At 38.8% G+C, this 24,896-nt stretch overlaps 1 protein-coding gene across 1 annotated transcript in view; it reads left to right on the forward strand.

Moving 5' to 3' along the window:
• FBXL17 (F-box and leucine rich repeat protein 17) overlaps positions 1-24,896 on the forward strand; it is a 521,490-nt gene that overhangs the window by 336,315 nt on the left and 160,279 nt on the right. Inside the window, exon 7 of the mRNA XM_006067398.4 lies at positions 4,169-4,245. Within this exon, the coding sequence (XP_006067460.2) occupies positions 4,169-4,245 (77 nt within the window). The remainder of the gene's footprint in view (positions 1-4,168; positions 4,246-24,896) is intronic.

Genomic DNA, 24,896 nt, shown 5'->3' on the forward strand with positions numbered 1-24,896 from the left:
AGAATGGGCCATTGTTTTCCATAATTCGAGGCTCTTTTGAATTCCTTTGATAGTTTTGAAGCTTACACAGCTTAATTCATTAACCTTTACCCTTCACATAAATCAGGTGATTAAGAATCTATTGCTAAGGAGATAGCGTTTTCCTGAAACTAAGTAACGCCTTCTCTTCTTTTAAGGAAAAACCTATATTGCTCACAAAAGTAACCTTTTTGTTGTTTTTCATATTTCATCAAATGTTTCAGGTGTACTTTAGAACATTATCAAAAGCAAGTGAGCATAAAATCACATTATTATAAAAAAATTATTCTGAGTGCTTTGGGTAGTTCAGAGCAGGTTTTCTGGTCCTTTTCAGTATTCTAACAGAGTTTATATATATATATATATATGTACTCAACAGCTGTTACTCAAGAATTTACAATGGGTGCAATTTTTTTATTCTATTCAGAACCCTGCCAAAACGTAAAAGCAAGAAAATAATCTGAGAGGAGGCAATTCAGAATGAGCTAAAATATATTTAAATGAACCTAGGACATTTGATTTGGAGAAGTTTTTCAGAGAGGCCCTCATTTTTACGAAGAACGGTACTGTGGGACTCTGAAGAAGATAGGGGTGTCTGTGGTTTCATGGAGCTGAGAACAGAATGTACGTCTTCCCATTCATCATTCACTCTTGTTAAGACATGCCTCCTCTTCTCAGAACTCAGGGAGATGGTTTAGTAGGCTCATGTTTGATGTTCACGGGCTCCTTTAACGGTATTTGATATTCTTCTGCATCTTCCACTTGGCATATTCCTATATTAGGAATTTTTCTTGGTAATGTTGAGATTATTCCTTTCTCGAAGGATCTTGTTCTTTCCCCAAATTTTGTAATTCCTTGGGTTGTCATGCATGTAGTAGGGTCTTTGAATGCATTGACCCATGGAGAATGGTGGTCATGTGGTATTCTGAGGTTCATCCTTAGGGAGGGCAGGGACAGGGTGGGTGAATGGGCAGATTTTTAATTCTAAATTCTGAGTTTAGGAATTCATGGCTTACCCCTGGGGACAAACTATGATTTATCACTGAGATTAATGAATATTCTCCTTTTCATTATCTGTGAATAGGCAAGGGGATTGTGAAGCAAAGGTTTTAAATGTGGTCTTTGGTTCTTTAGTGTTCCTGCACACAGACTGTGAGTTTGCAAACATTTCTCTTTTTGGTATCATTTTAAATACTTCTTAAAATTTACATGAATACCTGTAGTCAGAATGTTTAAGTAATTACTAAAGCTTTGTCTCCTTTTTTTGTTGCCTGCATACAGTCTATACAGTGAGCTGGGAAACGCTCTGATGTTAAGTCTGGACTAAAGGGCATGAGTGGGCTTCCCTGCTGATTCAGGATAAAGAATCCGCCTGCAATATAGGAGACCCCAGTTTGATTCCTGAGTCGGGAAGATCCCCTGGAGAAGGGACTGGCAATCCACTCCAGTATTCTTGCCTGGAGGATCCCATGAACAGAGGAGCCTGGTTAGCTACAGTCCATGGGGTTGTGAAGAGTCGGACACGACCGAGCAAGTACCCTTCACTTCAGACGCTAGCCAGGAACCAGACATGGGGTTCCATTTTCCACCAGTTTGCACTAACAGGATAACACGAACCACTTCCATTTCCAACTGTCAAAAAAAATAGCTATTTTACCTATTTATTTGAACCATCAATTTGCTGTTAGTATGATACTGAGTTTCAGTCCAGGTTCACAAGAACTTGGGACTTCTCAAAGATCACATCTGTGAAATATGTGATATTTAATTTAAAAAATAATAAATTTTGCTAAAAATCTTCCAAGGAACATTTTATTTTCTCTCTATGAATTCCTTTTTGAGGAACAGCTTTATGTTGCACATAACTTTTAGCACTGGTTGTGATTACAGGATAATTAAAAGTATTTGGAAAACCTTATGTAGCTGAACTTTATAAAACAGAGCAAAAATGCTATGTGATCCTTTGTAAAAGTAAAATGCTCTTCTCTTATATTTCTCTGAAACATATGTACTCTTTATTTCTTAATCATGTGTTTTCTCTTGGCTGTTGCCTCTTGAGTAAGCTAAATATATTTGTGTTATGTATTCATAATAACTTTTCCCTCTCACATAGGGAGGAAACCTGATGCTCGTGGCCTTTCATCATTTTTAGGACAGTTTCTATCCAGTGATTGATTATCTTATTTTATGTGAATACCAGTTCTTATTGCCTATGAAATAGCACTTGTACCGGGAAATCAATTTGTGTTATTTGCCGTCTGTAGTGTGCCCTGTGTGTCTGTTATGGTCACGTGTGCTCGTAGCATATCTGATACAGAATCAGCTGCTGAGAACACAGATAGGACATTGTGTTTGTTTAGATTTTTTTTTCCATAATCAGGTGTTTTGAACTATTTGAAAAGACCGTGAAAACAAAATAAATGATGGGAACACATTTCTGCACTAATGTTTCATTTTGTGGTCATACAACATGTTGGATCTGCTAACTTTTTTGGAAGGTGATGGAGGCGGACAGAGAGCTATACATGGCAGAAAGTAGACTTTTTAAATTAACTATTTATGATATTATAACCAAGCAGGGCCTTTATTTTTATCCTTAGGATATGAAAATCAGTTTTTAAGTCATATGTAAAACATGATTGTTGCCTGTAGTTAGTTTCATTTCTGCTTTTATTTTTCTTTTTTAAGACTTTATTCAAATATTACATTAAAGTCAAATGATATAGAATTAGGTTTAAAAATTTCCCTTCATAATAAGCTATATCAATCATAATTACATTGTTACTGTTTTAAGTTTTCTATTGTAACCATGGAACAGCTTACCCATTTTTTATAATAAATCTTTTTTTTTTAATAGCCAAAAAAAATGCTTATTCAGTTAGTCTGAGGAACTTAGAAATGTTTATCATTCTATTAAGACAATATTCTATAAAAATATTTTTAAAAGAAAAATATGTCTTCTCTATAACTAATTTAACCTTCAGTAATGAATTATGTGAAGTAAAATTGTATAAAATTTCCTGACATTTTATGAAGATACCTACAAATAAGCCAGACAGCAAATAAAATATCTGAAAGACAGAGATGGATACTCAGTAATTTTTTGATGGATTATACACATAGGTATCAAATTACTTGATCCTTACTTCCTAGAAAAGGTTAATGACTCTTTTTGCTTTTACCCTTTTACTTAACTGTTGTTTATAAAGATTAAAACTGGGACTGCATTGAAGGACGCACATGCCTATGTGTCAGTTTGATTGTACAGGTTTTTCTGCTATTACAGGGGACTGAATCATCAGGTAGATAGTGTTTTTAATCATTGTTTATGAAGTTCATTGAGTCTTGTGTTACGTGTTCCACTGTGGACATTAGAGCAGGGTGCACCACTCAAAATTTTAACTTAAATGAAACCAGAAGAGACTTTAAATCTTACATATCTATATTATTTAAATGGCCTATATATATGCAACAATTCATCTAAAACATTAATAATAAAACCAGGGAAAATATTTTAATATTCTTATATGTATGATTTTTCTTTCTTCTTTAATCCATGTCACAGATTTTTAAAACATTTTTATGTTGAATAAAATTTCACAAATGTATATCAGTGTGATCAAACTCCACCATTAAAAATTAAACCATGAGCAATATTACATTCACTTATAATGAGCCAGTTCCCTTCGCAGGAATCGGAACTGGGGTCTCCTGCATTGCTAGTGGATTCTTTACCAGCTGAGCTACCAGGGGATCCCTTATAATGAGCATCCATGTTTCACAGTTTTATTACTTTTCTTAATGTAATTGATAAATATTCATTATATAGCATACGTTTACTAATCTTTTATTACCAAATGTAACAGTGCTGTTAGAGGAATATCTCTTTTTCATCAGTTTAGCTTTACAAGATGCACTAGTCATAAATGTATTTAATTAAGGTCATTTAAGTATTAAAGCACTTGAGTTTAAAAAGCGGGGAATATAATACCTTTTCCCAAAACACCTTGAAAGCGGTTTGTGGAAAGAAGAGCGCTGTGGCATTCGTCAAACGCTGGCCTCTTCCTGTGACAGTCGTGGACAAACTCTTGCTAATTTAACTTGAAACACATTAGTGTAACTCGCCACTTTTTTTGTGTGTGTGTTTCAGGTGTGTGGAGGTCATCGCAAAGGAAGGACAAAACCTGAAAGAGCTGTATTTGGTGTCCTGTAAAATCACAGATTATGGTATGTAATGAGCCATTGTCCTAATCGTCTTCAAGAATAAAAAGGTACACGATCTTTGAAAGCTTTTTTAAAAAAAATCAAAAGCTACTATCTCATGGACACTGAGCTATATCTTTACTGAGGCAAACTCTGATCATACTGCCCCAAATCAAGAAATCTTGAAATTAGAACCAGAGTAAAATGAGTATATATATATATATCAGTTTTATCACCACAGGAAATCATATATATACTTGCATAATCACATAGAATTAAAAAGTATGGCTAAAATTTCTATATGATGAAAATAAATATTAGGATAATGAAATATCTGATATAATATAAAGTAATTATTGTGTTGATTTGCTTAATTTATGTCATGTCGAATGCACGCTTGCTCACATTCCAAATGCCAGCCTTCTTAATGCCTTAAATTCTTTAAAACATTGGAAACTTCCAATAGGAAGTTTAGATATGTAGGAAGTAAAAGGTATATACATTTGTTTGTAAAAGTTTAAATATGTTAATTTTAAATATTCCTTTCAAGTGGAGAAAAGCAAGTTATTATATAAAAATATGAAAAGTATGAAATCATCCTATTGGAGTAATAAAATAACCCACCTAGGCTTTCCTCTTTTGTTCAGCGCATTATAAATATTTTTTACTATTAATTTGCATATTTAATCTAAATACAGAGTTTTAACTAGATGTTTTTAAATGATTTCCATTTCTCTTTTCTGATTTTTAAATTTGTTTCTTTACATTGGAGAATATGATTTCTACCTTGAAGAAAACTAATAATTCATTATATTGGGTTTTTTTTAACTGTTAATCCAACATATGCTGATAATTGACTCCAATCCTAAGATATCATTCTGGCCTGGATGGGAGAGTTGTATTTTATCAGCTACTAAATTCATCCTTTGGAAAAACTCCATGAAAGCTATAACAGAAAAATAAAAAAGTAACATAAAGGATTTGGCTTAAAGATAACCCTAATTTCTTTTCAGAGTTTATTTTTTGAGAATGGTAAATTTCTTACATGGATTTATCCATACTGTTTCTGGGTTATTGTCTTTTTTCGTAATTATACCATGAGAAAGGAGTGTTTTGATGTTTTCTTTTTGCTTGTAGTTTGTTTTCTGGTTTGGCATATTAGAGTGCCTCTAAGATACGGTATCTAAAACTTTCAGTGCCTCCCTTTTGTCTAGACCTTAGAGTTGTCTCTCTGCCCCAAACCGGGCAGATCCTCAATACGTGTAGATTTGGTAATTAACTAGTACATTCATTCATTCCAAACGCTTTACTTGGCATTCAAAATCCTTTACCAGTAGTCCCCTACCTGCCTCTCCAATCTTACTAATTGCCAGGAAAAGGGTGGACTAAGTTCTTTAGAAAGGACCCTTCAAGTCCCGCAATGGAAACTGTTCCTAAAATTACACTTTGTCCCAGTACCAGTAAGTTAGCCAGTGCAAAGAAATGTTCTGGAAGTTATGGAAAAGAGGAAACGCTTTAGACCTGGGACAGATGTGGAATCAAGTTCGGTCTTTGTGCCTTGGCCTTTGGGAAGTTCCCTCACGCCTCTGAGGCTGTCTCCTCCCGTGTAAACTGACTTCATGCTCCCGCGTGTTCCTGTCTAATGAGAGCGCAGTGTGTACTGCTGAGCGAACTTGCTTTCCTGCAGGAGAGGGGCAGAGGGAAGATTCACACACAATTCTTCTACCTCCTTTTCTTTCCTGGGAAGGAAGGCCTTGGAAGAGGCCTTTGTTGTTGCTGTTGCTCTTATGTATTGTTATTGTTTATTGCTGTTGTTCAGTGATATTCTCTTGTTCTGGTGTTTTGAGATTTTAGATTTTGTTTTTTCCTCCTGGTGAAGTGAAAATTGTGTTAATCCTTTGCCCATGTGGTCTCCCTTTATCCATCTCTCTGAATTATTTAGGTCAGCTCTTGTCAACCCCCTCTGCAGGTTAGGATCACCTGGGGAAGTTGTAAAGCATCATGGTGCTTGAATCTTACACAGGGATTTCAAAATTTCCAGGAGGTGGTGCCCAGACAATAAAATGTGCCTAGATGATGTCAATGTCAGCCAAAATTGAGAACCACTGACCTAGTCTAGTTGAGAGAAACTAGAAGTGAAAATTTTGAGGATTGTCTCCCTCCGTGGAGAAATCTATCGTGGTTTTTTTTTCATACCCTCCAGCTCTCAAGCCCTCTGCCCAGCTTGTCTCCCTTCCTTCTCCCTGGGGTTTTAGGTCCTCAGAGGATTTGTGGTGAAAGCCTCTGTGCATCCGTTCTGTTCTTCAAAATGTTGGGGCACGGTTGAGGTAGAAGGGTAAAGGTCAATAGTTTATGAGATTGTGCCATAATTGCTACTTGATTGTAAAATTTAAAAAAATTACTGAACATTCAGCTCATCTCCCTTCCTCCTTGTACCCTGCCAATAACACATGAACAGTTTTGTCAAAAAGACAGCAGAAATGATTATTCATTGTAACCAGAGAAACAGCATGTTTTTGGAAGTAACTGCTCTACTAGGGGAGGGTGTGATCCTTTGCCCTGTGTTAATTATAAATTTTAAGAAAGAAAAGCAGATGCTGTTTTTCTTCTTTAACTGAATATATATTCTGTAGGATTTTTTTTTTTTTTGGAAGCTACTTAGAAATAGTACAATTTGATGTGCCTGATACCAGGGGAATCTCATCCTTCAAGAGACTACCCTAATTCTCCTTCCTGTTGGTTTGCACATATTCCAGCCAGTCTCCTCCTCACCTCCTTTCCCCGTGGTGTGTTTGTACATGCTCCCAGTACAGTATCCTGAGATTTTTGAAGTTCTTCGCAGGTTGCATCAATTCAGAAACAGCAGCTCGCCTGGCTTATCATTTGTAATTTTTGTTGAGATTCTCACAGGTGTTGAATGTGGTATTTTAGTACTTAGCGACACCTGGCCAGGCTGGTAGGCAGTTATGTTCATTTTAATTGATATATGATATACTTATTGTGCAGAAAAGTATCATTCTAATAGGCTTCTTATTCCCCAGATTGAACATAGATCTTTATGGTAAAGGATAACAATTATAAACAAATCAATAATTCAAGCACAGCTGAATGGAAAATACAGTCTTGGGGAATTGCTCCCTAAAGACAAAATAATATTGTCACTCTTCTGTCACTAAACAAATAAATGTTATGGGCTGTTATCACGGGAAAAAAATTCAAACTAAGGTGTCAGGGAGTGAGGTTAGAATTTGTCTCATCTTTTTTTTTTAATGATCTGCACTAAGTTGCTTAAGCTTTTAGTTTGTCGTCTGCTAAGCACATGATAATGCAGACCATGAAAGGCGGTGAAAACGAATAAGAAGCGTCTGTATTTTGCCTGGCGGCACAATGGATATTCACTAACCAGCAGTTCTTCTAACTCTAGAATTGTGAGAACTCTCTTCCTGTTTTTCTGAAGAAGAATCAGGCCTCTTCCTCCTCCAAGGGTGGCATTCTGTTTGTGGGAATCGTTCTTTATAAGTTTGACCTTTATTAGTCCACGCATGCCTAACTGGCTTCCACACGTGAGCTGTCTAAACCATATTGTTCTTTGTAGGGAATGAAAAGAAAGATGCACCAGAAAGTTGAAAATCTTTTGTCTCCCTATCTTAGGCGTCTTCCCTTTGCTTTCTCTGGATTACCTTCATTTTTGTTTGGATAATTTGGCTCCCCTTATGCTTTTTTTTTGTTCTTATAATAATTTGTCATTGAAGAATTTCCAACCTGCCTTTCTGCTTGCCTTCAAATACTTTTCTGTTGAAAAATTCTCCTCCTTCAGAAAGGTATGTCCTTAGGATTAACGGGAACAGGAGAAGTCAGCGTGAATCATTTATGCCTGCGGAGGTCAGAGCCAGTCTTGGGCAGTAAGGCAGAGACCCTATGGTCTAATAAACGAGATGGATGAAGAAAACCCTTCTCTCAGTTCCCGTCTTGGCAGTGAAGGTCACCAGTGTGACCCCGTGTCAGGGAGCAGATGTAAAAAGGACCCCAGTTTGTGGGTTGTTAGCACATTTCCTTTGACTTCAGCACTCCTGAGAGCACTGGAAATGCACTCTAAGGGATATCTTTTTGCTTCCTGTCTCAAGTTGTCAAATAACCTTTTAATTAAAGAGGACTGGAAACACTCAACTTCTGACCTCGCCGTCTGGGGCCTCCAGGGTCCCTGCTGCCCCCAGGACAGCCCTTGGCCGCCCCTCCTGTGCTCGCCCGGCCCTCTGCCTGCTCCGGGATTGAGAGCCCAACCGCAGGCCTGCCGCGGAAGCTTTTGGGTTACTCTGGGCCAAAGTGGCCTCCCAGAAAAGGAGGTCGGTGTTCCAGCGATTATCACAGGAGATGCCATTTCAATTGGCCTGCCGCGCGACGGACACGATGTGTATATTCATCCTGTCCACAGGCACTGCTTCAGCGCCTGCTGTGTGCCGGCCGGTGCTCGAGCGGCCTGCTGGTGTGTGTGCCCCTGGGCCTTCAGTCCCGCGGGGCCGGAGCACAGCGCCGCCTGCTGCTTACAGAAGGAGGAAAGGAAAAACGGTACTGCGCCTCCTCCTTCCGGCCAAGAGAAGTGGCAGGGGCGCCCGCTGCCATTCCTCTCTGCCCGGGTCTAAGCCTCGCCTCACCCCAGCCTTGCTGACCTTCTAGCGCTATGGAAAGATTAATAGGTGGTACGTTCACTACCTTTTCCTGGGATACCAGACCTCTTCAGCTATTAGTTAACCCAAATTAGATCCTGGATACATGATCAAAATAAGCACACTAAAGAAACAAAAAGAGATCCCAACAAGCATTCTGGGTTGCACTAGTATCGGAGTGTTTCTTTTTCTGTTTTTTTTTTCTTGCCAAACCAGTGGTGATTCAAGAAGAAAATCTTTACGTGAAAGATAGTTTGGCCCTTTCTTATGCCATCTTATTTTTCATATTATTAGGTATGCATTACATACAGTGATGTTCCATTTAAAATTAAATTCTTGTGTTTTTTCTTTTATGTTTTGTTTCATTTTCAAATTGTATTTCAGACTACTCCAAGATTGCGGGGTAAGATTCAACTCCTTTTGTCAGCAGGAATGACTCTTAATAGTTGTAAAGTGACAGAGACAAACTTTAGAAAATAGATTTGCAAGTCAAAAAGAATGCCTTATTGTTTCCTGTTGATTATTCACATTTTCTCTCCATTCTATCATTTAAATATAGATAGCTTTTACTGATTCTAACAAAATAATACTAAAATGCTAAATCTTTTTTTGTTGCAAATTCTCCTTGTTTGTGTGCCCATCTTAAAAGTCATTTCTCTTCACTTGTAATTCTTTTATTCCTGGAGTTCCTCACCATTGGATTTGTATGTCCACTTTATTGTCTTTTTTCTTTCTTTTCAGTAATGGTCATGATTTTTCACCAAAAATTTGGTAATTATAATTTTTAAGAATTATAATTAAAAGAAGCACTTCTTAAGACATTTCTTTGAAGAAAAGTCTCCCATAACCAATTCAAAGGCCAACTCTAGCTTTGTATGTAATAGAGTTTTTTTTAAATAAGAAGTCTTCTAACTTATATTTAAAAGACAAATGGACCAATCTCTATGCTTGCCCTGAACTTTCTTATACCTCCAAATACACTAATGTTGTTGCTTCAATTAATTTATTAATTTTTATAGCCAAATACTAAATTTCCATATACAACTTAATTGTTAACTGAAATATTTACTTTTCCACTTTCCTTTTCTCAGTTACTTATTAGCATTTTTAAAATAGAAAGCTTGATTTTAATTTTAATTAACTTTTAACTTTAATCTCATGAAGTTCTGTTATAGGTAAAAGAAATTTGTTCCAAATCACATAAAAAGTCATTTTTTCAGAGTGCCTACTTTAGTACCCTTAATACCCTTCAGTATTCAGACTAAGCATTTATTTTCCTTGACCTGTGCTATAATATGGTCATTATTGATTATTATCAGTATTATATCAGCAATTAGTAAATCTAAAGGGGACTGCAATAAACACCAAGATAACTGCTGTAATACTAGATTTCTCGTTGCCCACACACACAAAAAAAACAATTTCCTAATGTTTAAGACTTATTGAAACCAGATGTCTTAAGTGGTAGTGAGCTCTTTCTTACAAGAGTTATTCAAACTGAGATAATCTCTTGAAAAGAAGGTGGAAAGTTGGAAGCACTGGGGTAAGGAATTGACCTACATAATGTTTAAATTTCTTTCTAATCCTGGGATGTGTACTGGGCTGGCTCCAATTTTGTTTCATTCAGCAGATGTTTACTGGCTGTGTGCTGGCTGGGCGCTGTGGAGTATACAGAGATGAGTGAGAAGTATATACTCTTATGTAGGGAAAGCAGATATAAGCAGTGAGAATGTTTCGAGCAACATGATGGTGTCAAATTAAAAAATAAGGCCCTATGAGGTGTAGGGACTCTGGAGGACAGGGCCATAACAGACTGAAGTCTTCGGTAGAGGAGGCGCAGAGGACAGATAGGAGAAGGGAGGGCGTTTGAGGTGGCGCAGTCCTAGGGAAGGCTCGGAGCGCAAGCAGGTGTCGGAATGGGTGAGTTTGCGCACAGTGGTTAATCTAAAGAAAGAGCAGAAATCATCCAAAGTGATTACGTGCACACACGGGCAAATTTTGAAGAAACCTTATGAAAATATTCTAGTTAAAAATTCAGAGTAACTTCCAATTTTCATTTCGACTTTTCCTGTCTTATTCACCATTCCCATGGTAACAACTTCTCTTAACATATATAAAAGGAAACACTACTTTGGGTTCTAACTACTAATCAAGTACCCAGTTCAAAAAGAAAATGAAATGTTAATTTTCATAACAATAGAATAGCTAACATTTATTGGATGTTTTCATTCGTTTAATTAAATGTATTCATTTAATTCCCTGAGCACCCTGTTTTAGATATGGACTGTTGGTATTGCAGCTTACAGATGTGGAGACTCAGGTTCACACAGTTTGTGAGTAACCATATGATATTGTGTTGTCGTTCAACCACGAAGTCGTGTCCGACTCTTCGAGACCCCATGGACTGCAGCACTTCAGGCTTCCCTGTTCTTCACTATCTCCCAGAGTTTGCTCACATTCATGTCCATTGAGTTGGTGATGCCATCCACCCATTTCATCCTCTGTCATCTCCTTCTCCTCCTGCCGTCAATCTTTCCCAGCATCAGGGTCTTTCCATTGAGTCAGTTCTTCCCATCAGGTGGCCAAAGTATTGGAGTCTCAGCTTCAACATCAGTCCTTCCAATGAATATTCAGGACTGGTCTCCTTTAGGATGGACTGGTTGGATCTCCTTGCAGTCCAAGGGACTGTCAAGAGTCTTCTGCCACACCACAGTTCGAAAGTATCAATTCTTTGGCGCTCAGCCTGGATTCAATAATAAATCAGTCTCTTGGATAACCACTCATAGGTCAGTGATGTGCTTAGGAGTATTTATTACTAGAAAGCTTTGTTGGATTGTCCCAGTTGTCAAAGCTTAAATGATGTAACTGAAATTCATGATACCGTGTTTTTTCCATCTTTGTATAAACAAAAACAATATCACAAAGCAACTACCCCGTGAGATTTGATTATATAGTTACAGAACTTAGTAGGTTCCGCGTGCTGATCCACTACAGCTTGTTGAGCTGACACCGAGCGTTAGTTGCCTTCTGTGGTTAAATGTTCCTGCGCCAGGAGGTAGAGACTCTCATTGATACTCAGTGTGTATTCACATATCCAACAAATGTTTCTTAATTTCAAAGTTGTATATAATTCTTCCTGAGTTAAATTTTTTCTTGCACTCTTTCTAAATTTTTACCAGAAGTTTATGAAGGAAGCATAAATATTATTACTCTTTTTTAATGGATGAAGAAATCGAGCCTATATAGGTTTGCATTAATTAGCAAAACTGGAACTATAATCTCCCTCTGAATCGTTTACTGGATTATGTGCAGATAACTTCTTAAATTTCCCAGCTTTTCTTATAGAAATGATTTCTTTATTTAAATGATCCTTTAAAAGCAATCCAGCTAATACTAAGTGACATGATTTCACAGCAATGTTTAAAGTACAGGTATTGCTAGAGACACACAGTTTTGTGCCATTCCCTGAAGCATCAGCGGTTGCCCTCTTCTTCAGGTTCTTTCTTGAGCCCGAGCTCAGAAGTTCCTGGGATCTCAGTGTCATCACCTGAGTCGGCGCCTCTCAATTCTCTTCTGTCGGGAGAGCCGCTCCCAGGAATGTCCTCTGAGGAGTGAAGGTGGAGCCTCTTCAGTATGGCTCTGCTGTCTGCCTCCTTTATGCTCTTCAGCATCAGTTCAGGTCAGTCGCTCAGTCGTGTCTGACTCTGTTACCCCATGGACTGCAGCATGCATGCCAGGCCTCCCTGTCCATCACCAACTCCCGGAGTTCACTCAAACCCATGTCCATTGAGTGGGTGATACCATCCAGCCATCTCATCCTCTGGTGTCCCCCTTCTCCTCATGCCTTCAGTCTTTCCCAGTGTCGGGGTCTTTAGCATCAGTGCTCCTCATCTGCTGAGAGCAGGAGCAGATGGGGCTAAAGCCCAGGGCTCCACCTCTCCCTGCTGCAGCAGTGAACTGGGTCTGCGAGGGCTCTCTTAGGGTCTCCCCTTCCCTTTAACATAATCGAAGACATTTTACCCTCCCTAGCTGTGTTTTTGACTAAATCTCCTTCCCTCTTTCCTGGTTAATTATCCTATGTAAGACACTTGGCATCAGATATTTATTTGGAAAAAATAAAGTAAAACAAAAACTTGTGCCAATTTTCCCACTAGAAAACGATAGTAACACTTGTAGCAAAATAGAAATTAAACATTAAACTAATTGATTTTACTGTTTGTCGTTCACTAATTAGGCTCACATTGTTACACCCATGGATACTGGTAGGATTAAGCCTTACCAGGTCTTTTTCATTTATTAGCAAGATTTCCTTATATTAAGAGCGACTTTCCTTTATTAACTTCTTGGTTTCCTTGAGTTCAATTTATATAGGAAAGGAAGGAATAATACATGATTTTTTCTCTTTATTTACCATTTTAAAAATGCTAATTTGGTTTCCAGTGTTCTCCAAGGTGACCAATGAGGAGTTGTTACTTTTGTGTAGGTGTTATTATAATCTCAACAATCCCTTGCAGTTATTCTTTTAATTGTTACTCAGATTGGCCTTCTTTTGGTAGTAGACGCTTCTTTGGGTTGGTTCCCCTGTCCTTTTGACGCTGACTCATTATGTCAAGATGTGCCAGGCTCATCTTGTGCATTTCAGGCTGGAGACCTGGCATCACTCGTTTTTCTGAAGAACTTTGGTTCTTTGAATGAATTGGGCTTTTTAAAGAAATTTATCTTCTATGTTTGTGCTGCTCTCTGAGTCTTATATCGCTGCATTTTCTGCCTTTCATTCCTCCAGCCTAAAACCTATTTTAGTTCCCCTCACAAGTCCAACCTTTCCATTATAAACACAGCAAGTTCAGCCCCCCTGGGTTTTAGAGAATCCTCATTTAGGGATTCTCAACACACTAGAAACTTCTAGTTCCATATACAGAAACACCTCATTTTATTTTGCTTAGCTTTATTGCATGTTGTAGACACTGCAGTTTTTACACACGGGAGGTTTGTGGCAATCCTCTGTAGAGCAAGTCCGTGGCTGCCGTTCCTCCGGCAGCGTCTTCTCATTTTGTGTCTCTCTGTCACATTTTGGTAATTCTCAAAACGTTTCGAGCTTTTCCTTTATTACTGTATTTCTTTGTGATCTGTGATTAGTAGTCTTGATGTTACTACTATGACATACTGCAAGCTCATCTAATAGTATTTTTTAGCAATAATCAAAATACTATGTACATTCTTTTAAAAAAATTATGCTATCACACACATAATAGACTACAATATAGTATAAACATACCTTTTATATGCACTGGGAGACCAAAAAGATCCGTGTGACTCACTTTATTGTCACTTTACTGTGGTGATCTGGAACCAGCCCTGCAAAGCTCCCAGGTATCCCTGTATCCAGCACTCTCTTAACTCTACCTTACTTTCTGCTTTTGGAGAAATTAGGAGTGGAACTTGGGAAAGAGAAGTATTTTTATATTTTAGCTGCCCCATGAACTCTCTGGGAATTTCCTTCCGATTTTGTCTCAGATGTTCTGCATTTAAGTGCTAAAATATGACCTCTTGGACCCATTTGGAAATAAGTAGAAAAAGTGTTCCAACTGTAAGGTGTGACATCATCTCATTTCAGGGCTTTTAAACTCCCTTGTTCTACAGTGAAAAATACATTTTGCCTTTAAGGTGCTTGTTGGGTATTCACTGAAGTGATTGTATCACTGACTAGAATGACTACAATTTGAGAAACACTGCTCTGGTTCATCTCCTTCCAAGGATAGGTAAGAACTAGATCAGTCGGTCAGTGACCCTCTTGAGTAGAAAGCTGGTGGATTTCCGTGGTACACTGTGGACGTGGTTCTGGAGATGGATGGTGCCAACCTTCTCAAGTTCTTCAAACCCCATGTGTTGATCTTATGCATGAGTAAGTGTTAATATTCCTTTCTCTCATATCTTTGGGAGTAAGAGAATCGAACAGATTCTCTTTATGATTTTACTTAGAATAGATATTAAATGGGACTTTGAGGCAGAAAGGTAGTTTGGTTAATTTAATTTCCTAATTAAGTCAAACTTACTTTTACTAATAACTTAAATATTAAACTGTTCATTTTAACTCTTATCCTAAATCATTCTCTTGGCTTTTTAAGACTCAGTCAATTAGAATTTACCTGTCAAATGTATTCCTTTTCTTGGGTTTATCTGCATGACATTAAATAAATAGTTTGAACTTTTCAACTTTTCAAACAATTGTGTTGAGTTTGACGCGGCTGATCTAGCCTATGTTCTTCTGTATGCAGTGCGTGCCGAATCCCTGAAAGCAACTTGTCTTTCATGGGGAATGACTGCGTGTGGGCACAGAAAAGGAGATTTTAAAAATTAGAAATCAGGAGTAAACAAAAAAGAATTCTGTCTTCAAGGAGTTAGGACTTTTCTATTATGGTACTTTTCTATTTCTATTATGGCTCTTTAGAATGAACTACCTTCAAACTGATATAATGTAAATTTTGCTTGCCTAAATACTTTTATATAATAAATAATTCTTAGAAGCAGAAAAAAAAAGATACAGAAAATAGCTAAGTACTGTTTGATTGATACTTGTAATATATTTTTAATCATCTATCTTTCTTAGGTTAAATTTCCAATTTTTTTTCTTCCTACTATCTCTTTCCTCACATATGGCTCTAGGAGTTTCTCCAAGAAAGCAGTTTTGCTTTGAAGATATTTCATTTCCTCTCATGAAGGATTCTTCTGTTCTTTTAGATTTGAAATCACAATAATGCCCTCAAAGACCCAGCCCCTTCCTGCCCTCTGTTAGTAAATCTTTCCAAAGTCAGCCTTGGAAAGTCCAGTTTGGAGATTTCAAGTCCAGAGATGCTTCTCTGGGGTACCGAGGATGAGACAGTCATGCAGGGAGCTGCTCATGACCAAGAGAAAACTGTCTAGAATGACACTCTCTGAAACTCCTTGAGGAGGAGGATTATATTTGAAATTTAAAATCATTTATGTCCTATAGTAACCAAAAGCTTCTTTGAATGAGAAGACTGTATGTTAAGTTGCTTCAGTCTGGTCTGACTCTTTGTGACCCCATGGACTGTAGCCGACCAGGCTCCTCTGTCCATGGGATTCTCCAGGCAGGAGTACTGGGGTGGGCTGCCATTTCCTTCTCCAGGGGATCTTCCCGACCCTGGGATCGAATCCGTGTCTTTTACATCTCCAGCATTGGCAGGTGGGTTCTTACCACTAGCGCCACCTGGGAAGCCAGTCTCCCCTATTCATGATTTCATTTACCCACAGTCAACCATGGTCCAAAAATATTAAGTAGAAAATTCCAGAAATAGGCAATTAGAAAGTCTCACATTGTGTGCCTTTCTGAGCAGTGTGCTGAACCCTCGTGCCATGCACGCCATCCCGCCTGGAGGGTGAATTCCTCCTGTGCCCGTGAGTCCAGGCTGCTGGCTCTGCCTGTCCCCGAGTAGTCCTTGCAGTTCCCGGGTCGATCACTGCAGTGGTGTGGCGCTTGTGTTCACGTAGCCCTTATTTGACTTAATAAGGGTCCCAAAGGTGCAAGAGTAGTGATGCTGACAGTCTGGATATTCTCTTACTTTGCCTAACTTATAAATTAAGCTTTATGATAGGCATGTGTGTAGGAAAAAACATGGTATACACAGGGCTCAGTGCTGTCCAAGTTTCAGGCGCCCTCCAGGAGTCCTGGAAAGTATCCCCCACAGATAAAGAGGGGCTACTCTTTTATATATGTGTGTGTGTGTTGATAATAATATATATATTAAATAGCATGTATATGAAATACATTATATATATATATATCATAATAAATAAGACTCAAGCCAATTTTGAACAGCAATAAGGAACTTAACATTTCAGCTCTACAAAATAAATGAAGAGTTTGAAATTCAATCAGTCCTATTTTATGTTGAGGCACATGTACTTGGCTTTTTATGAGAATCATACCTTCTGCTCTGGTTTACATAAGAAATTGGGTGAAATCCTCTAAAGCGTTCATTTTCAACTTTGCCATTACAGCACACCTTACAATCAAGGTTTGCAAACCATTTTCTTTGTAAAAATTTCTAAATTAGACTAGATTCGGTAGGGTTTCTTACTTTCACGCACTTGGATTTTGATAATACTTTCTTGAGTGGCAGAAAGAGAGATGAATTTAGCAGGCATGCTGAAATTTGCACATAATCTGTGGCTTTTTTGTTGTCAGAGGTGCCTACCAGCGTACCGTTATTTATTTACTTGCTTATAAATTGTTTTATTAGGAAGGCCAGTCCTTTACTCCATAAATGCATATCCCCCTAAAGCGTACATCATGATCTTTTACTTCCACACTATTTTGGGGATAGAGCAAATTCAGGGAATGCACACGAGTATGTGCTACACGTGTCCTTATTACCCATCACATTCATCAGTCTGTGAAAGAAAACACGGATTATAGCGCTGGGGGCGCTGAGGACAAATAGGGCACCAAACCCAGCAGAGGCCTGAAGAAAGGCTCCCCCACACAAGTGACACAGAAAGGCGGATCGCGCGGAAAGGCCTTTCAGTAATTACGCTGCTTTGCTCACAGCTCACGCTTCATCTTTTTGTTAAACGGAATGTGGATTTGAAACCTATTCTAGTCTCTGGATTTATGAAAAAAATAGAATTTTTAACTTTTTATTAAAAAAAGATTTTTATTTTTAATAGTCTATATAGCATATACTTTTAAATTAGTTATTTTAAGACAACATTTAAATTAGACACCTACTGTAATTTCTTACGATTTCCTGATATATCTCAAGGCTCTTTAAAACCTGTTTTACATGCAGTGGGTTCTACAAATATTTACCTCTTTTTTATTAACTTCAGGAAACCAGTTGAAAATTTTTAGAATTAGACTTTGGAGCTGTGTAGTGTATTTTCAGACTATTACAAATCTATCTAAATCTACAACCTGCTAGGCAAGATCGAATCCCTTCCAGCTTGTGATTGTAATATGTGATTTGTGCGGCCTTGAGCCTGTCTCACAAATGCGTTTAGTGTTTTCTGAACTGAGTTTCTCTTCTGTGCCAGGCAGGCCTCTAACTGTGTGTGTTCAGTCCACTGGTTGCCTGACTGAGAGCTAAATTATTCTTGCCAACACATCCTCAGTTCCCAACCACTACAGAAAAGATGGACTCCGGGGCCAAAATTGGACCCTCACTAACACGCTTGCTTTCTGCCACTAGTCATCCTTACGCAGTGAATGAAAATCCAGTGACCTATATTCTTCCATTTAAATCCTTAAAAATTTAAATTAAAACTTTGTCAACAGTGATTCTAACCATACTGAGGCAAAAAGAGCGTTCCCTACAATCTGGCAGCACTGAATGTAATTCATAACTATCAAAAATCCGTTTTCTCTGCATAACTTTTAAGAACGCTCCTGATGTCTTGAAAATTCCATGCAATTTTCTTTAAAAGTTGGTTTGGAATGCCACTGTGCATCTTGAAGCCCACATACAGTGAGTTAAATTACAGCAACAGCATATTTCTCAAGCACCATATAGTTGCAAATCCTTTATCCTGAAGTACCTAGTAAAGGATTTTCTCCTTGAACAGTGAAGGAAGTTGAACTTTGGGGTTGTTTCAATTTAACACATGATGTGCTTGCAGACTTAAAGATGTGTTTTGCCTTTCCTCCTTTTTCTTCTTTATTCGTTCCTGCTTCTTGTAAAAGGAATTAAGTATGTAATGCTGATTATAAAGCTGGATCCTTATCATCACCATTCTCAAAGCCTCATTTCCCTACATGGCTTATGTAAGTCCTTACTCTTCAGAGGGTTAATCTAAATGCAGAGTGGAAGGCTGTCACTGCTGGTCTTCTCTGTCTCAAAATGGCATCACTGTTCCCTTAGTTCCACTCCAATATTCTTACCTGGGAAATCCCATAGACAGAGGAGCCTGGTGGGTTACAGTCCATGGGGTCACAGAGAGCTGGACACCACTTAGCGACTGAACAGCAGCTTACTTAGTTACTCCAGCCGAAACGTAAATGTCCCTGATGCCTCGATTTTCCTCATACCTTTCATCAGTGTCCGTTAACAAGCCAGGTCAGCTCTACCCTCAACATGTACCTCGAGTGTGGCCACTGGTAACTGCCTTAGCCACTGAGTTGTATTCTCTGTCTTCCTCTTACTTTATCACAGAGCAGCCACAATGAACCCCCTAAAATAATATGAATCAATGAAGATGTTATTAAAGTTAATTTGTTCATGATTTTAGCAGTATTGTTATTTACCCTGGGTTACATATAGGCTTAAAACCAAAAGAAATACTAAAAGTTACACATTTAGGTGCCTTGCCTACCATGAGGTCGTATTGTTCTTGCATGCTGAGTCGCTTCAGTTGTTTCTGACTCTTTGCGACCCTGTGGACTGTGGCCCACCAGGCTCCTCTGTCCGTGGAATTCTCCAGGCTAGAATATTGGGGTGGGCTGCCATGCCCTCCTCTAGGGGCTCTTCCCGAGCTGGGGACTGAACCTGCATCTCTTGCCTCTACTGCACTGTAGGTAGGTTCTTCACTGCTGAGCCACCAGGGAAGCCCTGAGATATACTAGGTTCAACTCAACGTTGAGCTGTTTAGCTCTCATAGGATACACTTGACACAGTCTAACTCGGAAGGGTGAAGGGTGGGAACCTCCGCTTGCCGCAGGGCGGTGACAGGAGGTCCTCTTCTGTAGGAGGCCTTGCGGCAGCCCAGGCCACAGCTCACCCAGCAGCAGTCAGGAGACATCTTTCACTGCCAGATGAAGGCTCGAGTACAAAGAGATGAGCTCCACGTAGAACGGGTGTGGGCACTACCCTGGCTTAGAAGCGTCAACCCCCGGAACTGGTAACTTGTAAAGCAATCAATCGGCGTAGCATCTAGTATCCCTAGAAGTTACACGCCCGGTTGTAAGAATGAGTGTACTCAGGGAGTCTAAGCATTACGGTCCTCCCCAGGCTGTTTACAGTTCTCATAGACCAGACAGATGCTGTCTACCAACAGGGAATCGATGATATTCTAAGCAGTGGTGCATGTACCATTTTTGGAGAACACATCTAGGAAGTTAACCAAAGGTCACATTTTCATTCAGAAAAGGAAGGTTTTTGCTTGTTTATAGTTTGTTTTTGATTTTATTCTGGGACATAAGAAAGCCAACCTTTAAGAGAGCTAATCCCAAGAAACTTCTTTTCTGTGCTTTCATCAAAAGAGGTAGAAAGAAATACATTGTTAATTTACTCAAATATTTAAATTCAGATTACTTAAATTCTACTTTTGTTATTACAATGATAATTAAAATTTGTAATGATGAAGTCATTTAATTAGAAATTACTTCCGTTTTAGAGACTTGGTTTTCACTTGTCATGCTTTCATTAAAAACATAAAAACATCCATACATACCATCCTTAATGCTGTTTGGGGTTTTGTTTTCTCTTTTTGGATCATAGCTAGTAAATAGTTACAGTTGTTATATATAAAAATATGGCAAAACTAACAAAGACTACTATGTATGAAGTAGACTTTTGTTACTACTTCTCTACTACTATACATGAACAGAATTTTTCTTCTTTCTGCTCTCAGGTTATTTAAGGTGGTGAGGACAGCATTCAAATGTTGTTAGTTGCTTTGAGGTTTTATTATCTGCAGATCAGCTTATGGGCATCCGCTATTTCATAGTTCATGTTTCCGTGGTAAATGTAAGTGAGCACAGATGTTTTTGATTACCCATCACCTATGACTCTTTTGTGATTCAAGGGCTTAGGTTATATTCCACCTACTCAATTATGTTATCCACTAGCCAAATGCTTTAAAATAATTTATTATATTATTATATTTTTCTACAACAAACTCATTTTTTTTTACATATTTAAAGTATTTTATTTTCTTTTTTCTTTTTTTTTAAATTTTATTTTATTTTTAAACTTTACATAATTGTATTAGTTTTGCCAAATATCAAAATGAATCCGCCATAGGTATACATGTGTTCCCCATCCTGAACCCTCCTCCCTCCTCCCTCCCCATTCCATCCCTCTGGGTCGTCCCAGTGCACCAGCCCCAAGCATCCAGTATCGTGCATCGAACCTGGACTGGCAACTCGTTTCATACATGATATTTTACATGTTTCAATGCCATTCTCTCAAATCTTCCCACCCTCTCCCTCTCCCACAGAGTCCATAAGACTGTTCTATAGAAGTAAGACAGAAAGAAAAACACCAATACAGTATACTAACGCATATATATGGAATTTAGAAAGATGGTAACAATAACCCTGTGTACGAGACAGCAAAAGAGACACTGATGTATAGAACAAACTCATTTTTGTGAGATCTTTCTAAATGGATATTGTCTTTGTTCATGGAAAATTTCAAGAACATAAGTTTGATTTAAATGCTTTTAACCAATCACTTGTCATTAATGCACTGAATCGTCATGGAGACGCTGAAAGCAATTTAAAGTTCTGCTATTGGATACCCTCTAGTGAGACTTTATTGTCTTGAGATTCCGGCTTATTTATCTAAATAGAAAGTTGAGGATAGAGTCTTTATTAAGTGTATGGATTACATTAGTATAGGATGTTACGGAATTTACTTTTCCATCAAGCACGTGTATTAAATTTTAGCAGTAATCACACATCCATTGTCATTTATGAAGTATGTTATTGTGCTTCTGAGTGTGCCACTTAAAAAAAGAGACTTGATTTTTCCTGGTAGTCTCTCTGGGGAAAAGACCATCAAACAGAAAGATAATGAACAGATCAGATCAGATCAGATCAGTCGCTCAGTCATGTCCGACTCTTTGCGACCCCATGAATCGCAGCACGCCAGGCCTCCCTGTCCATCACCAACTCCTAGAGTTCACTTAGACTCACGTCCATCAAGTCAGTGATGCCATCCAGCCATCTCATCCTCTGTCGTCCCCTTCTCCTCCTGCCCCCAATCCCTCCCAGCATCAGAGTCTTTTCCAATGAGTCAACTCTTCGCATGAGGTGGCCAAAGTACTGGAGTTTCAGTTTTAGCATCATTCCTTCCAAAGAAATCCCAGGGCTGATCTCCTTCAGAATGGACTAGTTGGGTCTCCTTGCAGTCCAAGGGACTCTCAAGAGTCTTCTCCAACACCACAGTTCAAAAGCATCAATTCTTTGGTGCTCAGCCTTCTTCACAGTCCAACTCTCACATCCATACATGACCACAGGAAAAACCATAGCCTTGACTAGACGAACCTTTGTTGGCAAAGTAATGTCTCTGCTTTTGAATATGCTATCTAGGTTGGTCATAACTTTCCTTCCAAGGAGTAAGCGTCTTTTAGGTGCGGGTAGAATCCTGCCTTTTACAGTGCGCCTAGAAGGGGAGAGTCCTCACGTCCTCCCCACACACTCTCCGTCACCAAGAGGCAGCACCCTGCTTCTTTCTGTGTCCACCCTGGTCTGGGGAAGCCTCAGCAGTAAGCGTTTAAGAAGCTTCTGGTTAAAGCAGAAGTCGGCCTCCTCTTCATGGTTGCCATAGTGATGTTGTTGTTATTATCCCCACACACATACTCGGTGATCATAAAGCAGCTTCCGTTTATAGAGCATACCATGCTGCTGCTGCTGCTAAGTCACTTCAGTCGTGTCCGACTCTGTGTGACCCCAGAGACGGCAGCCCACCAGGCTCACCCGTCCCTGGGATTCTCCAGGCAAGAACACTGGAGTGGGTTGCCATTTCCTTCTCCAGTGGATGAAAGTGAAAAGTGAAAGGTAAGTCGCTCAGTCGTGTCCGACTCTCAGCGACCCCATGGACTGCAGCCTACCAGGCTCCTCAGTCCACGGGATTTTCCAGGCAAGAGTACTGGAGTGGGGTGCCATCGCCTTCTCCGAGAGCATACCATACACTTGCAGCAAATCCGAAAGGGAAGGGGCATCATCCCTATTTTATAGATAAGAAAACTAAGACCCAGGAAAGTTCTGTAGCTTTTCCAAGGCTATTCGGCTAGAAGGCAAATCTAAATTTATCTGAACCTGAATTTCATTCACATTCTATTATGTGATTTCCTGTTTTCCACCCACCTAGTCTTGCCTTTCATTATCTCCTTCCTACTACATCTTGACACTGCATTTTAACTTGTTCCTTCACTCTGACTGTGGTATATGAATGCATCTCTGCTTCAGACTGTTGAGTAATGTGTGCTCAGGCAGCAAAATGCATGAATATTCACTTACTCATTAATTTAATCCACCAACAAGTGTTTACTGAGCATGTTATGTGTGAAGTATTCTACCAGATATTTTAGTTAGCATGAAGTTTGAGATGGACCTGCCTTCTCTTGCTTATGTTCTCCTTGAAAACAAGGAATGCCTTGGAAATGTAAGAATGAGGAAAAAATTAAAAAAAAAAAAAGACCTAAAGAGTTGGAAGTAGTTGATTTCAGGAAGTAGGGTTTGGAAATAACATACATGTACAGCATGAGACTGCGTGTTATAGCGTTTAACTTTTTCTTCTAACAGTAAATGTGTATTGTTCTGATAGAACTGAACCCAACAGTAAACAAATTTCAAAAAGAAAAGCATTCCAGGCTGTGGTGGGACAGGAGGGGTATAGAAAAGTGCTAGATGTTTTAGAAACATGAGAGTCTTGTGTGGCTTTAGATGGCAGAGGAAAAACCATAATTGTCGCAACCAGTATATTTATTGAACCCCTTGATCAAGTCCGTCCCTGCACTAGACTCTGGGGCCACAAAGGTAAACTATCAGTGGCCTTCTCTTCATCCTATCCCCTCTCAAAGTGGTCTTGGGAGGGCCGCTAGATTTGCACCCTGGAGGGTGGTGGGTGGCGTGGATGACGGCATCCAGGCAGCAGATGCCTTGGAGGTCCCCGGGGTCGCACTGAAGCAGCTCAGCAGCCTCAGGGAGGGAGGCGGGCCACGGAGCTGCGCAGGCTCGCTGGGATTGGCCAGGCCAGGCTTTTGCCTGCGGTGGATAGTTCTGAGATGCGAGTGGAGACTTAGTTGGGAGGGAGATGGTGGCGAGCTTTAATGCTAAAGAATTTAGACTTTATGCCACCAATGGTGGGAGTTATTGGAGGGTGTTTGAGGAGGAAGGTGACAAAATCTAATTTATTTTCCAAAACAGAACTCTTGCCGCAGTGTGCAGGATGAGTTGCACTGAGAACAGATCAGTGAAGAGACTGATAACAAGACAGATATTGGAGGAGCTTAGCAAAGAAATGGCACACCTCAGTTTTCTCAGGGTTTTTGTCTCTGACTTTCTGACCTCAAAAATTTTATATATATATATATACATACATATATACATACACACACACGTGTATATATATGAACTCCATATTCCAGTGACATCTGTATCATTTAGAATTTATATTTACATATTAGAATTTATATGTATACTTAGAATTAAGTTCTTTAAATCTCAGCTCTGTAGATCATAATTTTAAAGAGCAAAAATGTTTCAGGGACCAATGTAACATGCTAAATACTGTATAAAATCACATCAGCATCTGTGACTCAAGAAACAGTTTGCAAATGGAATCTTAATGAAGTTCAGGCCCTTTTGTTTGAGTCGGAGAGAGTATTTTTCATGTATTGTCACTTGCCTGAATTTCAAGTATCTTTGATTCTCATTCTAGGCCAGTATTGTCCAATACAAAATGTAATGAAAGCCACAAATGTGAGCTACATATGTAATTTAAAGTTTTCTAGTAGAGTATTGAAAGAAGTGAAAAGGAACTGGTGGAATTCCTTTTAATAATATGGTATATTTAATAAAAATGGATCTAAAATATTACCATTGCATCATGTAATCAATTAAAAATATTACTGCTGAGATGTTTTACATTCTTTTTACGTTCCTTTTTTATCTGAAATCTGTGAAATCTGGTGTGTATTTTCCCTTTAAGCATGTCTCAATTCGTACTCTGCATGTTTCAAGTACTCAGTAGCTATGTGCGCTAATTTCTGTAGTGGCTACGGTATTGGAGAGTGCTGCTTGAGATTAACCATCTTTAATGTAAACCT

This window comes from Bubalus bubalis, chromosome 9, assembly GCF_019923935.1.
Source record: "Bubalus bubalis isolate 160015118507 breed Murrah chromosome 9, NDDB_SH_1, whole genome shotgun sequence".
Lineage (NCBI taxonomy): Eukaryota > Metazoa > Chordata > Mammalia > Artiodactyla > Bovidae > Bubalus > Bubalus bubalis.